This window comes from Manis pentadactyla, chromosome 9 (genome assembly GCF_030020395.1).
Source record: "Manis pentadactyla isolate mManPen7 chromosome 9, mManPen7.hap1, whole genome shotgun sequence".
Taxonomy (NCBI): domain Eukaryota; kingdom Metazoa; phylum Chordata; class Mammalia; order Pholidota; family Manidae; genus Manis; species Manis pentadactyla.
In genome coordinates, this window is record NC_080027.1 from 68,727,664 (window position 1) to 68,746,168 (window position 18,505).

At 33.1% G+C, this 18,505-nt stretch overlaps 1 protein-coding gene across 5 annotated transcripts in view; it reads right to left on the bottom strand.

The window, feature by feature from the left end:
- Nucleotides 1-424: 424 nt before the first annotated feature.
- KIF18A (kinesin family member 18A) overlaps nt 425-18,505 on the bottom strand; it is a 77,984-nt gene continuing 59,903 nt past the window's right edge. For 3 of the 5 annotated variants that reach the window (XM_036879085.2, XM_036879086.2, XM_057507524.1), the window contains exons 14-17: nt 9,532-9,973; nt 8,696-8,803; nt 3,329-3,438; nt 425-1,043 (exon numbers count right to left, since the gene is read on the bottom strand). In XM_036879085.2, the coding sequence (XP_036734980.1) occupies nt 967-1,043; nt 3,329-3,438; nt 8,696-8,803; nt 9,532-9,973 (737 nt within the window). In that variant the 3' untranslated portion in view covers nt 425-966. The remainder of the gene's footprint in view (nt 1,044-3,328; nt 3,439-8,695; nt 8,804-9,531; nt 9,974-18,505) is intronic. The other 2 variants (XR_005023460.2, XM_057507525.1) reach the window with 2 other exon arrangements.

The following is an 18,505-nucleotide window of genomic DNA, read 5'->3' on the forward strand; positions in this document are numbered from 1 at the left end:
AGTAATCTCAAAGTTTCTTATTCTATCTCATAGTCTCCCAACCAGATTTTAAGTTTAAAACTTGACTAACTGAAGGCCTAAAACGTTTCAACAGGTTGTTTAATGGCTGCTGACTTTTGGCTCCTAGGCCACATATAATTAAAAGTGTATTTAACAAAATATTTGTTGTAAACAGAAGATAAACAGGATGAACAAGGCAAGTGAACAAGGATATATGATTAAGTTGTAGTTTCATGTACTTCTTACAGTAGAAGGAATGATTAGAATATTTTCTCACTAAGGATTATTTTCAGACTTGGTTCTAGTACCATATACCTTGATCAAATCTAAAATAGAAATCTATTAAATTCACATTTTATATAAAATAATAGTTGAAAGTGTGTAAGGGGTAGTAATGAGACAGAAAAGCAAACATTATAAAATCTTCACCTTTAATACATCGAGTAGCAAGGAACAATATTAGTATTTTATTCATGAAGACTATTTAAATAATATTTACAATGACTTTATGGGCACATATGTATAGTTGTATATCAAAGTATTTTTGAAAAGGAAAGTCATATATGATTAAAATAACTTAAAACTAAATACATCCTGAGCTATACTTTTATAACTTCTAAATTCTCCTTATTTTCAAAAAAACAGTAGGATAATTTAACTCACTATTGTTTTTAAAATGTCCTAATCAACTTGTGGCAGTAGAGTAGAATTGAGCTGCCACCATGCTAACTTGGGATTTTTTAGGGATAGCAAATATTTTAGGAACTTAAAACAACTTTTTTTTTTGAAATTTTATATTTGCTTAGAATACAAAAGAACAAAAAACTCAAAGAATTTCATTTTCTGCTTGCTGAAGTGGCTTTAAGATGATTTTCTTCCAGATCTAGGGGTGTTTCTGACACTGGAAATAAGACCGCAAGAGCAGACACGTCAGCTTCATTTTCCTCTGTTGTGAAGTGACTTATCTTAGATTCCTTTTGAAATACTTCCTCCAAATTTTCTAACCATATTTGGCCTTGTTTTAGGGATATTTCTTTTATATTCTAGAATAGAAATATAAAGATATATAAATATGGTAAAACTATCATTCAAAAATTTTCACCATTCATTCAACTTATAAAAATTTTTGAAAACTATAATCAAAGAAGGAAAATTTATTCTTAAAATTCATAGTTGTTAACTTACATGATTTAAAATATAAAACAATGGAAAACACATTAATATTCTTGGTTTAAAAGTAGAAATTCATTTCCCCATATTGCAAATTGAGGTTTTAGTGTGTGTGTGTGTGTGCGAGCACACATCAAAAACCCCCACATGATATGAAGTCACTGAATGAACTCCTACATTTACTTCTGTTCTTTTTGAACTAATGAAAGACTATTTCTAAAGCATTGTTTCCTTTCTTTTTTGCATCATATAAAATTTTGTTTCTCATTCTTTGGATTATTTCTCTAGAGATTTTAAACTTCTGCATTTCTCCAATGTAGAAGTATCATTTGAACCTAATACTTCAAAGTACTGATCTGATCCCATAGCCCTTTCTCCTCTCACTGCTGCCTCTCAAATGTGTTCCATCTATTTATGTCCATTCTTCTGGTTCTTCATCAGTCTTCACAATGATTCGCTACTTTATAAAGTGTTGTCACAAAAGGGTGTCATTGACTTTGTGGATCAGTCTAATCTCTTATCCTTTTTCTTGCTCATGCTTGGTTTTAGCTTTAGAGGCCCATAGTCTCTTGACACCATTTCTTATTTTTCTTACTGCTCAGTAAATAGCAATTACCTTCTTTCCCAATGATGTTCCTTTATTTTTGTTTTATTTGTACACTGTTACTTGGAGAACTCAGTTGAATACACTCTGGGAAGGCAGTCCCAGTTCTTACTTTTCTAGTAATACCTGATGTATATTCTGGCATTTTCACTTGGATATCCCAATGTACATAAACTGTTATCTTCCCTTAAACTAATACCTTTTTCTAAGTGCTCCATTATCTTTAATGACAAGTAATCTTGTAACCTAGCTTTGGCTCATCTTTCCACTTTGAAGGCAAGCACTGCAGTTTAGTATCATCTCCTACTTTTTTCTCCATAGACTTTATTTACCTCTCTATACATGAGATTTTTGATGCATTTTATACTAGTTTTAGAAAATAAGCATATTCAGAAAAACAAATACTTCTTTGAGAAGTATCATAAATTTATCATTTGGTTGCAGAATTATGACTTCCTGGAAAATATACAATGGGGGAGTACATAAGTATGCCAACTGCATATACACATTGTTAAACATTATTAAATATGGCATGTTAAACTAAATAATCATGGTAAATTTTACGTTTTAGGACTTTACTGACTTTTAAATTTTCATGAAAGAAATTTCCACTTAACATAAATATGCCATTGGTTACCACAAGGATTCATCAGTATAATTTAAAACTATTGAGAAATTTTATATTGATCTAATGAGACAGCATTGACACAAAAAAATAACAATTTAACTTCCACATTATTCTTAGAAACACTCATTATCTGTAAAACCCCTTTAAATTCCAAGCACTATAATTATTAAGTTCCTTTAGAGAAGAAATTAAACTGGGTCTTGATCTTTATATTCATCACAGAATCTAGCACATAGTGAATGTGTAGTAAATAAATACTTTCTGGATAAAAGTCTTAGGAACTGTAGTGCCAGACATAGGGCTGGACATGAAGGACTAGAAACTGGTTGGTGTTATACATCTCTGCTTTTAAAAAGGATGTGGTTTTGTTACCATGGACTCATGTCACCCCCATGTAAAACTGAGGGGACATAGTCCTCTCCATCAGCATTTTTTTCAACTTGTTAATGGGAATTACAATACGGTTATAACTAGGTACAGACTGGAGCCTGGGAATAATTGTACAAATGAATCAGAGGCCAAATTATTAAAGATAATAATAGGCTGAGGAAAATTTCAAGTAGATATAGTTTACCTGTAAAATATACTTAACCACTAACCTATTATATAATACATTTAGCCAATTATTTCAATTAGCTAAATTATTTACCAATTCTTCAAATGAGGCAGAATGGGTAAAAGAACAGTCATAGAAGGTAGTTAGGAGATTCAGTTACGAGTTCTGGCCCCACCAAGAAATATCTGCATGATCTTTGGCAAGGGTTTCTATTTTCTATCTTAAGTTTTCTTATCTGTAATATGGATGACCTCACTTATAATAAAGAGGAGTAGATAAAAAGAGATTCTTATGAAAACACTGTAAAAAATGTAATGTATTATACATAAGTAATTATGTTGTCAATATTAGAATAAAAGCTGAGACATACCCCCTGTTGGTCTGTTTTCTTTTAAGTGGGTATTACTTGAATTATCTTGTCCAACACGTTTGGCAAATCCAGAATTTACTTCAGTAGTTAATGAAGTATTTGATGCAGAACTTGAGGGGGAAAATTTTTATTTTAGTAAAACATTTTCATATCTCTAAGTTCTAATATATATTCTATATGCAATAAAGATGTAAGAAAAAGTGAAATATTAAAATATTAAGTTGTAAAATTCCATAGTGTAATTGGAGGTACTAAATATTTTTTGGCCCATAGGGAAATTTAGCTGTGCATGATTTTAAAGATGTTTATTCAGGTCAGAGATTATGATTGTAGGCGCAACAATTCTTTAACAAACATTTCCAGGGTGCTCTGCTAGAATACAAAGCACTGTTATTCAAAGTGTAGAGATAAAGAACAAACTCCAAGAGGTGAAAAACTAAGCTCATATTACAATTTTGGAACAAGAACTGTGATTTGTCTGGAAGTGAGTTGTCTGGAAACATTGTTTTTAAATCAAAGCCTCATAACACAGAGAATCTCTTTTAACAATTATTATAATTATAGAAACTGAAATTAAAAGAATGACCTATTTTCATTTGTTTTATCTTAAAAAATTTGTATCAATCTCATATTACTAATAGGTCAATTTTCTAACTCAATCTGATTGACATTTTACTCAATACCTATTATGGCCTCATGTTACAGGATATACAAATAAGTAAGGCACAAACAATTCCTGTCCTGAAAACTTACATAATGGATATATGGTGGGGAGGGGGAAACATAAGACAAATACACAAAATAATACTTGGTACAGTAAAAAACAGTGCCACAGGTTTTCAAACTGTAAGATGCTGTAGATTCCCGAGTTTAGAAGAAAGAAAAACAAAGGTTTTGTGGATGAGTTTGATCTGGGCCTTGAAAAACGGCAATCCAATCCTTCCTAGACTTAAAGAGGATCAGGGGATTGGTTTAACAGGCAGGATTTTATAGGCCAAGTGGGAGATGAATATCCTCCCTCCACACTGATTCAAATAAGTTGACCTTTGGGAATTTCTAACCAAGCTATTTTATACCATTTTACAATTTGTCAGTGGATTAAAAATTGGAGGCCTCCCTTTTGTGGTAACAACTTGCTCTTCTAGCAATCCTATCCATGTGGTAAACTAATTTGACAGGTGGATGTCTGTGGCAGGGAGAAGATGGGTTAGTTGTATGCTCACTGAAAGTAGTCAGAAATAGAAATTTAATATGATAGTAAAGAAAAATAGGCATAAGCACATTGAGTACTGAGAAAAATAACTCAACCTATGTACCTCAATTTTCTAGAGCCTATTAGAAGAAATGATTATGGTGTTCATAATGGTGATTTTGCCTATTACGTTCAAGAATGCAAATGATACCTACTCAAAATGGTTACAGAGAAGTACCAGTGTTACAAAAGTAAACAAATTCAGTTGTAGAAATTCTCTAATCCTAAATGGTGCTAAATAAACTAAGTTGCTATAATTGTTTTAGATACAAAACACCCTTTTTAGCTAACACATGTACGTATAATAAATATTTTTTGATAATATATGACTAAGGCAAAAATTCTTTTTGGTCATTTGATGACTTTATTTCTTCAAGTATAAAGAGCAATGCCACTGTCATTTTGTTAACTGTGTTTTTTCCTACCATTTATCCTAAAGTTGCCTTTATTATTTTTTGGTATGATTCTTCACTTTGGTTAGTTCTAGGAACTTTGTTTTTCACTCAGATTTTCTAATTTTTTTTGAAAATTTCTTGAAAATTAGGCTTTTGAATAAACCCATTTGAATAAAACTCATATTTCTGGGAATGAAATGAGCCTTATAAAATAAGTTATATATTTATATGCAAGTAAAATATACTCAAGCATTTTTAGGATTTAGATAAAACCATTTGCTGATGAAATGTTTAACATTTGTTATAAATTTGTTAGATTTATGTTAGATAAAACAAAAATTACCTAAAATTAGTATGACTGAAACTTCAAATTATGTGAAAGACTACATTAAGAAATCTAAAGACTCTTCTAGTTGTGTGCCAAATATATTTCCATAACTATTAATAAAAGTTAAGACTTAGCTTGTTGTTCCCTTACATAGGAAGAATGTTCCTACTTAATAAGTGTAATGCATATCTCATATTCTTTTAGTTGAGATAATTTCTAGCTGGAACTACTAGAGATCTTTCAAAATAAACCAAAAATGTATGGAAAATGTGAGGCCAATTTTGGGTGCCAAGAAATACCATGGAACAAATAAACCAAAAAAACAATCAAATAAACAGAAAGCAAACAATAAGCCCAAACTCTGATTCTTATAATTCATAAGTAAAAATTTATAGATATATATTGTATTTGTATATTTGGCAGACTGATGCATTTAGTTAAACAGTCTGCCGTATATATATAAAAAAACAAGTATGCTATAGTGATATTAAATTAGTTGAAATGGTTGAAAATATAATATTCTCAATTTAAGTAGAAATTAAAATATTCATTTTGGTAGCTTTTTGGACTGTCCAGTGGTTTTGATTCTAATATTTGTCTTTCAGAGGGAAAAACATGGAGACCTAGAGCCTTCCTTCCCTTCTTCATTTCAAAAAACTGTATTAGAATATTCACAGACCTAAATATGTACATAAAGTTGCTAAGTGGAAAATACCAGGGTTTATTACTCTCAAGCTCATGTAGCTTTAATTGGGGAAAAGGAAGATTTTTTTAAAAAAGTAATTATGTACATTTCTAGCAGTAATCTCTTTTAACCTTAGTTAATGGCAGGATCTAATTATTGGTACCAGAGGGAATGTAATAGAGCAATTAATAGGCTATGAGAAATTTTTCTTTCTTTAGATGTCCTTTAATACTATTTCACAATATTAGTTGCTCATGTGGAGGCCCTTGAACTCACCTAAAAACACTCTAAGTAGACAATTTTTACATACCTGGACATTTCTTGAAAGACCATTTTATTTTGACAATGCCTATGTTTACACTTACAAATTATTCTTAAGTGTAAATTTTGGCCACATCCTAGTTAAGAAAACAGAGCATTCTACCAGTGAAGAACCAGAAAAGTCACCAACAATAATTAGTTGAGAGAACAACACAATTGACAGTGAAAAATAGTGACAGAATGGATGAAAAAGATGCTGTTGGTTAGTGAGGCTCACTAGTTTAGTGACTGATTCTGATACATAAGCCAGACTAATTGCACAATTCAAATTTGTGCCACAGCAAAACACAAAATTTTAAATGTCATGGACCATCAAGAGACATTCACGGAAAATTAATTGATGAATTTTCAATTTACACATTCCAAGATTCTGCTCTATCTTTGTTTGGAGGGGAAAGGAAGGATCCTAAAGGCACCTATGAGATAATACTCTATATGGCATAAATAAATAGGCTATTTATAAATTTGTTTACATCAGCCCAAATGATAACAGGTCCATGGTAGAAAATAGAAAACTTAAAGAGTTATCTTAAAATCTAAAACTCTTCTTCTCATAATCACATGTCAAAGAAAAAGAAGTAGAGTAAGTCAGATCCATTTTAAATATATAACCATTCACTATATTTTCTCTGTCACAACTCATTGTATTTAAGCTATTTTTCTAGTCTCTGATTTTTAATTGTTTTACTGCTATGTACCTAGGTATGTTTCTCTTTGTATTAATGCTGCTTGTGGTTGCTAGCACTTCTCAAATCTCTTTTATTATCCTTTGTCAGTTTTGGAAAATTATTAGCCAGCATCTTCTGAAATACTATTTTCTCCCCTTCTTTTTCTCATTTCTTTCTGGGACTCAAAATACACACATGCTAAACCTTCTTAACTGTACCCCATATGTCTGTTTCACTCTATATTTTCTTTCTTTTTATTCCTTTGCACATCAGTTTGGGCATTTTTCTATCAAACTGTTTCTCTGTACACTAAACTACTCTTTTCAGTTACGTCTAATCTGTTAAATGGATTTACTGAGCTCTTACCTTCAGTAAATTCTATTATTTCAGTTCCAGACTATCCATTTGATTCAACTGGATAGAATCCAGTTCTTTGAGAAATCATCATTTATTTTGTTGAACTTAATCACAGTTAAATCTTTAAAATCCTCATCTGATAATCTCAAATCGGTTCCACTTTATGGATCATTGCTTCTCTAATTTTTTTTTCTCTTGATTTTCAATCATGTTGTCCTGTCTCTTGGTATACTTAGTAAATTTTGCTTAAGTGCTAAACACTGTAAATGAAAAACTGCAGAGGAGGCTCTGGATGGTATATTTTTCCAGAGACAATTTGACTTTCTTCTAGCAGCAGGCAGAAGAGAAATAGACCACCTTGACCCAAAGAGAGACTGAGTTGGTCTAAAGTCTCTTTCAGGTTTTCAAGAACTGGTCCATTTCTAGTTTGTCCTACTCTTAGAGCACAGGCCATCAGAGGGTCTCAAATAAAATTCTGAGTATTTAAAAGTCTTTTCTCCATGATGATTCCTGAACAATTTTTGTGTTCCAACCCCATGACAATGTCAAAGCTCTGCTTAATACGTTTTAGCCTCTTAGCAGTCACTTTCAGGTTGCCTCTTACTCCACAGAGATTAGAACTTGAGAAAATATCTTGAGTGCAAAAGTTACACAGGATGATTTTTTTCTCTAGCTCAATGAGACTGCCGATAGCTCTAGGTTTCCCTTTTATGGATGGCCTCTGTAGTTGATGCCATAAGTTGGCAAACACTGAGGGGAAAAAAGAGTCAGAGAAGGCCTGGCTCTCCACAGCTTGTTTTCCTTTTCTCTGGGATCTTGGACCCTCAAGTCCTCACTGCCTTGATTGTTTTTCAGTGCCTTCAAGCAGCTCTTAGTTGTATTTTACAAGCTTGTTTAATTGTTCTTGATGGGTGGCTTGGTACAATACAAACTATACTCTCACAGCTACAAATAGGAGTCTCTTAACTCATTATATTTTAGTCATATATCAAAATCCATTAAAATAATATAAAGACAAAAGAAATTCATTAATGTCTTAAAAAAAAAAATCAAATGAGTAAAAACTGCCACCAGAAAAGTAAAACATTAAACGACATTTTTGAAGGCCAGAAGATTTTTCAATTTACTTTTAATAATTTGAAATATGGAATACCTTATGAAAATGTCAAGTGAAACACTTGGGCTTTATCAAGATCTCTCTTTGACAATATAAATCCAGTGTTGCACTTATACATTTATAGCAGTTTATTATACCTAAGCTTAAGTATGAATTGATAGTCTATTAACAAGGAAAAAAAGCTCTAGGAAACAGTATAAAGATGGTTTTACATAGGACTGAACCAATTTTTCTTTAATCATACCTTGTTAATTTCCTTTTCCTTTGGGCAGCAGTAGTCATTGCCATGTAGGATGGTGCTACAGTTGGTATAGGGAGAGGATGTTTTGTTGACAAGGAAGGAGGGGCAAGCCTGTATATTAATGATGAAAAATAAAAAAGTTATTTTGATTTGCACTATGGAGGAAAAAGGGGGCATAGACTTCCATAATTAGAACACCATTTCATACTAATATATATAAAGGAAAACATTATTTTACACTATAAAACTTTTCTTGCTTATATCCAGGGGTTTTCTTTTTTTATGTACCATGGAGAGTTGCTATCAAGAGAGTTCTACATTCCTAACAGCACAGAGAGGTGAAAGTATCATACTTCCTATATTTAGATTAGTAGTGATTATACAGATGAAGTGAGAAGCATTGTTTGCTTGAATGACACCTAGTCAACTGCACCTTAGATGTATGACTATTTCAGAGTAAGCTGAGGTTAGCTAAACACCAGTAGAAACTGGAATTCCCTTTAGTGAAGATATTAATGAATAATAATAAACATGGTAATCCTCTGGTGGTGGCGTTTACAATCTAACTTCAGAGTATGAAGAACAAACTAAATATATCTTAAGGTCTCTTCTACCTTAATGAGGGTCAGTCAAGTTAAGATATCAAATTAAAGACTTCAAAATATTGTTAATGGGTTAATATTTAGAAAGACAATTAAGACTTAATGAAGGTAAAACACTAACTTTTGTAATCAAGATAGCATACTATATCTATGAAATAGACAATGCTAAAAAAGAAGCAAGTAATTTAAAACTAAAAAAAAATGTAAGAAGAATTATTAAATATTCTTTTTTGGTACCTTTGTAAAAAGTTATTGTTTGGTAGTGATTCCTGTTTTGATAATTTACTCTTCAAACTCTTTATGTCTTCACAGAGAGTAAATGTAGGGTTCAAATCCTCCTGTCCATATTCTTTTGTCCTGCTGAAAGTGCTATCTACTTCACGTAACCTTTTCAGAGAATTATCACTGATTATATTTGAGCTCATGGCATGAAAATTTGTAGTATGTGGTGATGGTTTTAATAAGGTCACTGCAGATGGACTTCGAAAAGTTTTCCTACAATCTTCTGGAGTAGAGACAGTAGGGTGAAGTTCTCTGCTGAGAGAATCATTAAGCTTCATGGTTTCAGAAAGTGTACACTTTTGGGTATATCTTGCTTTCAAGGGAGAAGGCACTAGTTTTCTTCGGGTTCTTTTTTGTGGAGGACTCTTAAGCAGATTAGATTCACTTGTAGATGTGCCTGTTCAACAAAATTTAAAAAAAGCACTGTAATGTTGCCTAAATAGTTTTTCAATAACTGCATCAATTTAAAAAAATACAAATAAAGTATATTTTCCACCAATTGATAAAGACTTAAAAGAAAATAGAAAGGCCAAAAAACCATAGTTTATCACTAATAACTAAGCCAGTCAACTCATTATAAAAGGTTCTAGAACAGAAAATCTATAATAAATGGTTAATAACTATTAATTTACAGATATAACTATCTTGAGTTATTGGTACATGAAAAAAAATTTCCAAACAATTTCAATAAAATACATAAGCAATTTGTAGGTTTCATGTTTAATTTAGGTTAAAGATAACAAAAAAGTATTCAACATTCACAGGCAGAGATTAGTAATTTGTTCTATTATAAAATATCATCGGTGTATTACTATTTGAGTAGAAGTCTAGCCTAAATTAATAAGAATGGCAATAACCAGTATAATCCTAGATGAATTAAAGAACTATATCTGTTACTATCTCAGGTATGGTAGTTAATTAAGCATTCAGTTTGATTGATTTGGTTCCTTTATCATACATAATTCATAGGTTTGTAAAAATCAGATGAATACACAAGGTAAGTAAATAATTTGAAGAGTTCAGAGTATTCGTACTTGACCTAATCACTCTATAAAAGCAAGTCTCCCAATGTCAAGAGGCCACCAAGTTTGAAGAACTTTTCTTGGCCCTATCCAACAACTTCTGTAGCTTTTCAAAATGATTTCTCTACTACCTCTCCAACATCTCTTTTACCTTTGCCTTCCTCCATCCAGTATAAATATACATTTCCCTAAGGATCTGTACTTGACCCTCTGGTCGTTTTATTCTACACTCTTATTTCTAATTATCCTCTTGCCACTACCTCATCAGTCACATGGGTCCCAAATAACTACAATTTTTAACTTTTCCTTGTATCTCCCAACCTCCACCAATCCTGCCTCTCTTACACTTGCAGTTAAAAACATAATTCTAATATCATTCTTCTGATTAAAGACTTTTAGTAACCTTTAAACAGAAAAGTAATATCCAGAGATTTTTAGTAGGTGAATTCGAGTTCCTTGGTAGAAAATTAAGAGATAAACTGTTTTGTTTTGAACTCAGGTATGAGTTCCCACAGTACCAAATATGCTTAAATATTTAAGTACATAAACACTTCTCAAACACCTTTTTAAAATGTATAAAATAATTGATTGCATACATAAGAATAAGCTTGATCAGCTTCAGTGTGCTAATCTTGCATTTCTTAATTAACTTTTTCCCCTCTTGTTTTGCTTATTTCATTCTGGTGAACTTCATGGTGTCTGACATGAAGTAACTTTGCTTGGAGTGTATTGTCCAGGGAACAAACTATGATGCATATTTCCGCTCACGTTTTTAAATCATGCAATAAAATTCCCAGTGGATGTATATTTACTTTATAACGCTAATTTAAATAACACTCAAAGATGAATAAAAGAAGTGTTAAATACTTCAATAAAGCAATTCAAACTTTCAACCAAGTTAGAAAACACACTTATAACAATCGCCAATAGATGCATTATTTCTAGTTGACAATAGGCTCTGCTATGGTTGACAATTATCCTCTAGGAAATACAATTTAAAAACAGGAATAAATATGATCCCTGTTCTAATAAGGAATTTTACTTTTCTGAGAACTAGATAAATGAGATCCAGATCTTAAAATAATTTTCCACTCCCTTTAACATGACATTTGTCAAATTTTCCATTACCAGATATTTTTATACTAATGCTGCAGTGTAAAGACAGTTACTTTTCTCCACTGTGCTGCTACCACCAATTTGGTGGCTATTAATAGCTGGAAGATTAACTTCTTTTCCCATGAGAGGCAGCAGAGGTATACAGAGGATAGAAAACTATATCGAGGATAGAGAACTGAATTGGGAGTCAGGAGACTTGGATTCTATTTCTGGCTTCTCCACCAACTCACTGAGTGACCTTGCACAACTCCCTTAAACAGTGTGGGCATTAATACTGCCTAGATAAAGGGGGATATTACCTTTTTATGTACAGGGAATTTTCTAGGATTAGTTAATATCTATAAAATACTTAGGGTTCAAAGAAAGGCTGTACTAAGTAGAAATAAGCTTCAACTGTTCACATTACTACTGTCACAGGAATAGTTGGGATTTAACTTTCCAGTAGTCCATCAATACCCAATGCACAGACATAACTAAAAGAATACACTTCAAACAATGTCTCACTTTCAGTTTATCAGATACCCAGTTTATCAAGGCTGATAATAAGTTGTAATATAAACCAAAGGTATTGTTAAAGGAAGCACAAAGTGTTACTTGAAAATACAAGTTTCATAACAATATTTTAAAACTTATAACACAATGGAACAAGAAATCTCAAGAGATGAGGATTACTATTAATCAGACTTACTATTTTTCTTGTACATAACTAGAAAGGGATAACCTCTGGATTGACACTGGGCAAAATCCCATGATGGTGGACTAGTTTCCCATACTGTTTGTAAAGAGCATGACAATGGAGTCGTACATAAATACTGAAGAAATATCTGTTCTCTGGGATAACCTAAACACATGCCCAACATTAAATTTTGATAAGATCAGACAAATAATTTGTCATGAAAGCAACAGTAATGTTGCAATGACACATCTTTAGCCATATTCTGCTCTCCTGGCAGGATATGGTAACTTGAAAAAGAAACATGGAGATGTGATAGCTAATGTGAATTCATATACCATTGTTTTACTGGGCCTGGAAGAAGAGATGCTACAGACTTAAAGCATGTACAAAATGCAAACCCAGAGAGTTCCTTTCTTTTTATCCTCTCAATTTCAAATACAGATAAAATAGGAAGAGAGAAAATAGATGGTCAGTTTAAGGACTACTTAGGTTGACTAGTTGCTAAGAAATGCTCAGGAGATAACCAGAACAAAAACAAGATTTAAAAGCATAAATAAAAATTCAGCAGTCAATCTTTAGTTAACTAACTATAAAGGCATAATGACTCCACTTATCTATGAAACTAAAAAAGAACACAATTGAAATTTCCTTTTGATTATGACTTCCAGAATATGTACATACAGTTATATAATAAATAATCATTCTTCTTTAGTTAGTTAGGTAATGGAATACTTTAAGTGGGTATGGCAAACTGGAGCATATTGGGTTAGAGGTACTATATAATTTAATAGGATATAAGAACCATTAGATGTGCTAGGCCTATGTCTATAAAAGATCTGCTGTACTTTTCCACTAGAGGATGTGCAGTAACTTTCCAGAAAAGAAGGTTTGGGGCAGTTATAGTTTCCTGATTCAGTCTCAGAAAATACTATACTAGAAGATTTTGTAGTTCTTGGGTCTATGGAGTGGAAATGACAAAGGAGGAGACATATTATAAATTCTTTTAAAAAGCCTCCATAAAATTAGAAAACGAATCATGTAGTTAGACTTTCAGAACAAGGGGACTGTAATGAATGATGGTTGCCAATGGAATACTTCAGCAATGCGGGTGCTGCACAGGAAGGGGTAAATAAGAAATCAGAAATGCATTGTTATGCTCTCATAAATTGCAAGAGAAAAGACTGGCAGCCACTTGGGAGGACAACAAGTTTTCTCTACAGAGTCTCTCCATTTAAAAAACCAGCCCCTACTTCATATATGAGTATAGGGGATAGTAGAAAGCTATGGACTGAAAAATGTTGCTATTTCTAGACCATGTCTTGGGACTTTAACTCTCCAACATATATTATAAATATACTGCATTTCTATTGCCCTGAAATGATTATGACCCGAGATGTGAGTGAATATGACTTGTTGAACTCATGTCCATGTAATGACAATAATCAAAATGTCAATGTTTTTAAAAGAAAAAATCACTACTACTATTTTCAATCCAGCATCAATGTTTATTTTATTTATAAAGGAAAAAAAAGTTGCAGTCTGCTATAGTATAAGAGAAACAACCTAAGAGAACTGAATCTGCATAAGAAGAATTAACTGTTCATTCACTCAATATTCAGGACCTGCCATGTTCTAGACCTTTTCTAGGTATTGAGAATATAGTAGTAAACAAGACAGTTAAGTTAAATTTTTGAGGGGGAAGAAGCAGAAAAATATTATATTACTAAGTTAATTATGACAAATAGGTTATAAATACAATAAAAAAGTGAAATCTCTCAGTGATGAGAGATAGGAGCAGTACTGATTAGGATGGCCAGGGAAGGTGATTCTGAGGAGAGGACATGTGATCTGAGACTTGAATGGCTATGAGGCAGCCAGTCCTATGAAGATCTGGGGAAAGGCAGAGAAAATGGTAAGTGTAAAGACCTAGTGGCAACAATAAATTTGTTGAGCTCAAGGAAAAGAAAGGCTAGAGTGATTGAAATGTAGCGAGTTAGAAGAAGAGTAGAAATAAGAAGAGGCTAGAGAGACTGAAAGGGACCATCCTGTGTTGGGATTCATAAGGAAGATAAGGGTTTGAATTTATTCCAAACTGCAAATGAATATGTGTGGAGGATTTTAAGCAAGGGTACAATGTGATCTGACCAACGTTTTAAAAAAAGATTGGGTGGAGAACAGAATTTGAATGGGCAAGAGAAGAAACAGGGAAATTAGTAACAAAGCTATAGCTACAGTCCAGACAATGAATAATGAGAGCTTGGACTAGAATTCTAACAGTGCAATGGAGAGAGATGGGAAGGGTGTTGTAATCAAATAACCAAATAAAAATCATATAAAGTAAATCCAGAACATATTCAATGACAAGCACAGGTGTAATAAGCTCCTTGACAATCAGGAACAAAGTTAAGGAGTTCACACAAAGGAGTGGTATATATTCATTTTACACAACTTAACAGAAATTGACAACTCTCTGTGAACTATGCACCATTTCCACAAGCACAACTACAGAAAATTTCAAAAGTACTAGATGTCATTCCCCCAAATTTGGCACTGACATCTCCTTCCTTCCCAACCCCCACTCATTAGGCTTGAGGTCCTTTCATCTCCTGATCCAAGGAAAGGCAGGTGCCTTGGAACCTGCTTCCATCCTTCTCTAGTTTGGACACTCATGAACCTGAGGCAGCAGATACTCTTGGGAGTTTGAGGATAGGATTCCTTATTTAGAGATGATGGGTGTTATTACCATGCTGGGGTAGGGAAAAAGAAAGAAGGGGAGTGAGGCTAAGTAGGAAATGGCTCTAGGTTGCATACATGTCCTTAAAAGGGAGGTGATACATTTTAATCCATGTTTAGTGAAGCTTAAAAACACAAAATGTGGTCCTGTAATGAATGCATTTTGATCAAATAATAAATGATATACATGCTATTAGAACCTTTTCTTTTTGATAGGGGAGAAAGATAGGCACTGACTACTTGAAGAACTTCCCAGTAGAAGAACCAGCACCTGGATGGCTTCATCTTAAGTATTTTGCTTTAGAAAAATCCATAATACAAGAAGGGATATGAGGGTTAACTTTTGCAAAAGACAACCAGTTTTAGCTAAAATTGTGACCTGAGTAGAGGCATCTAGCTCCCTTTCCAGATTTCCTTTACAATGATCATATAAGAAAAATAGGAGAAAACCTTCCCCAATTTTGGTAATAGGGAAGAGTATCATCTGTGCACCAGGACATCAGAGGACTTATGAAAGCTATTGTGTAGCTAGAACTGGAATAAAGGAAGGTTTGGGGTAGAATAACTTATATTCCCTTGCTTCAGCCTTCAGTGTTATTCCTGGGAATTAGGTAAAAGATACTGGCAGAACGTTACTGAAGTCCCTTAAATTAGGAAAAGGGATGAAACAGTAGGTGGGGTAGGAGAAAAAAGGGTGAGACAAGGCTACGGGATACAGTAAAATGTCAATATCTGAATACTAGTAGTAGCACTAAAAGGCTCCAACATTCAGACCTGGCCCAGCTATATCAATGTAGACAGAATGCTGAACAGAAAGAGTTTAAACCTGTGGGTCTTGCTTCTGGCACTGGTGGCCACAACACACATGGATGGAAAGCTCTTGGGCAAAGAAGCAAAGTTTCTAGCTGAGACTAGTTGTGGCTCTGGTTCGTTTTCTACCCTCCCTAGGCTGTCAGACTCATGAAAAGGAATGCATTCCCCCCTTATTTCTAGAACTTAATTTCTACTTGATTATCAGCAAGTTTAGCAAAAGCATGCTTATAACATGTACAGAGGAAACTCACTAGACCAGTAAAAGGATAATATAAAAAAATGAAGAGCTGGCATATAAACTCAGGCCTTCAGGTAATCCAGACGCCATGTTCCTCACCACTACACAATGCTGAGTCCCTACCACAGGGAAAATTAAATCAATTAGGATTAACAGCTAAATAAAAGATGAGACATTCATAAGTTACACTTATTTAAAGTCATATTTTGTAGATTACCTGAAGAAATGGTAGAATATTCATTAAATGCAGTAGTATACAAATGTTATGTATAGCATGATCCCAGTTTTGAGAAAAACAAAAATCCACCAACACAAATGAAAGCATATACATACAGTCCCCATAAGCAAAAAACTGCGGTGGGGAGGGGAGACTTGAAATCACAGAAAACAAAAACAATAAAAGAAGACTTAAGGACTTAAGTACTGACATTTTTAGGTTCCCCCAAACTATTTTTTTCTGGAGATCACCATAAGGAGCAAAGCTCATTGGCTGAAAGACCTTATTTCATTTGTATAGAGAACACAACCATGTCAGGAGGTATTTGAGGATGTTTTCCAACATGATAATCAGGACATACAACTACAAACAGGAAAAAAAAAGTGGGAGAAAATAGGCAATCAGGAACAAAGTTAAGGAGTTCACACAAAGGAGTAGTATATATTCATTTTACACAACTTAACAGAAATTGACAATGTAGAAATAGAAGAATAACCTATCAGTATCTTCAAAGTGATGAGAAATTATCACATTTCATGAAAAAAAACAAAGTGCTATGGAAAGAAATGCTGAATTGGAAAGAGTTTAGAAATATAAAATATGAGAAGAAAAGAAATCAAAATAAAGGTTGTCTAAAGTTGAGGACATTTCCCAGAAAGAACAAATAAACCAAAAGAGGTAGACACTAAAACACAGAAAAAAGATTTAGAGTATCGATCCAGGACAGCCAACATCAGATTAATAAGCATTTCAAAGATGAAACAGAAGGGAAGAAAAGTATGTATGGAGGTATATGTATGAATATATGTGTATGTGTGGTATGTAGATATATGTGAATAAATACACATATGAAAATTTCTCAGAGCAAAAGGATAAAAGTTTCCAGAAAGGAAAACCCCACAGACTATTTATTTAGTACAACGACTTAGAAAGACCAAAGCTACAGCATATCATTGTTGACATTTCAGAATACCAAGGATAAAGGGAAAATCCCAAAATTTTCCTGGGAAAAAAAGTCACACACTAAGTATGGAGAATTAAAGTGGCATGACAGTTAATAGCAACACTGAAATCTAGAAATTAATGGAGCAATGTCTTCACAATTCCTAGAAAACTTACTCTACACCCAGTCAAACAATAAGAAAATAAAGATATTGCCATACATGCATTGTTTCAAAAAATTTTACTTCTTATTCACCCACTTTCCAGAATCTTTTGAAGAATGCATTTTGTAAAATAAGGAAGAATCACAAGAAGACAATGGGAGGAATAAAAGCAAATACTACATAGACAGTAAAGCTGTACAAGAAAGAATTTACATACTTCTTGACTCAACAGGGAACAATACTTATGTAAACACTTTAGACATTTTTTAAAAAAGGTAAAAAACTGTTTTGACCCGATGAGGAAGGGGGACAATGTACATATAATGTAAAGGAGCTAAATCCTTATTTCCCAAAATAAAAAATAAGTAGATGATATCTAAAATGGGAAAAATGTAACCAAATAAGATTAGTATATAAATTCTAAATTTGGAAACTTAAGAGGAAATATCAGAAGAAACAGCTAAAAGGGTAAATAAGAATTGGGAATGGGCAGCCAAAAAGGCAAGGAATACATCCACAAATATACTTTTTGCTTTCTAAACTATGTATAGGTAACACTTTTATAAAAAGAGAAACTTAGTTTTAAAAGGAGGTGGTGGTGGAGAGGGGGTAGGAAGGAGAGTTAGGGAAGGGGGAGACGGACAGACAAATACACACATCTATGCACACCCATGCAGGGCCTTTTAATGACAAGAAATTAATCAAACTTTGGGTTTAGAACAGAAAAAAGCAGACTAAAACGTATCTCTTGCTTGTCCTGGGGTAGCTTTAATAAAAATCTGTGGACTTTGAGTGTGGTCAAACTAGCCAAAGCTATGTAGACTGACTTCAAAAGTCTAACTGCAACATGCAAACAAGTAACATGAATAGAATGGGCAATCAGAAAAGCAAAATGAACACTCTAGGCGAGGCAAGTAGGCAAGATCTTTTCTTTATTAAATTCCACTCTCCACTGGCTTACCACCTCACTCCCCTACTCATGTTTTCCCTAGCATATAACAGAAAGAC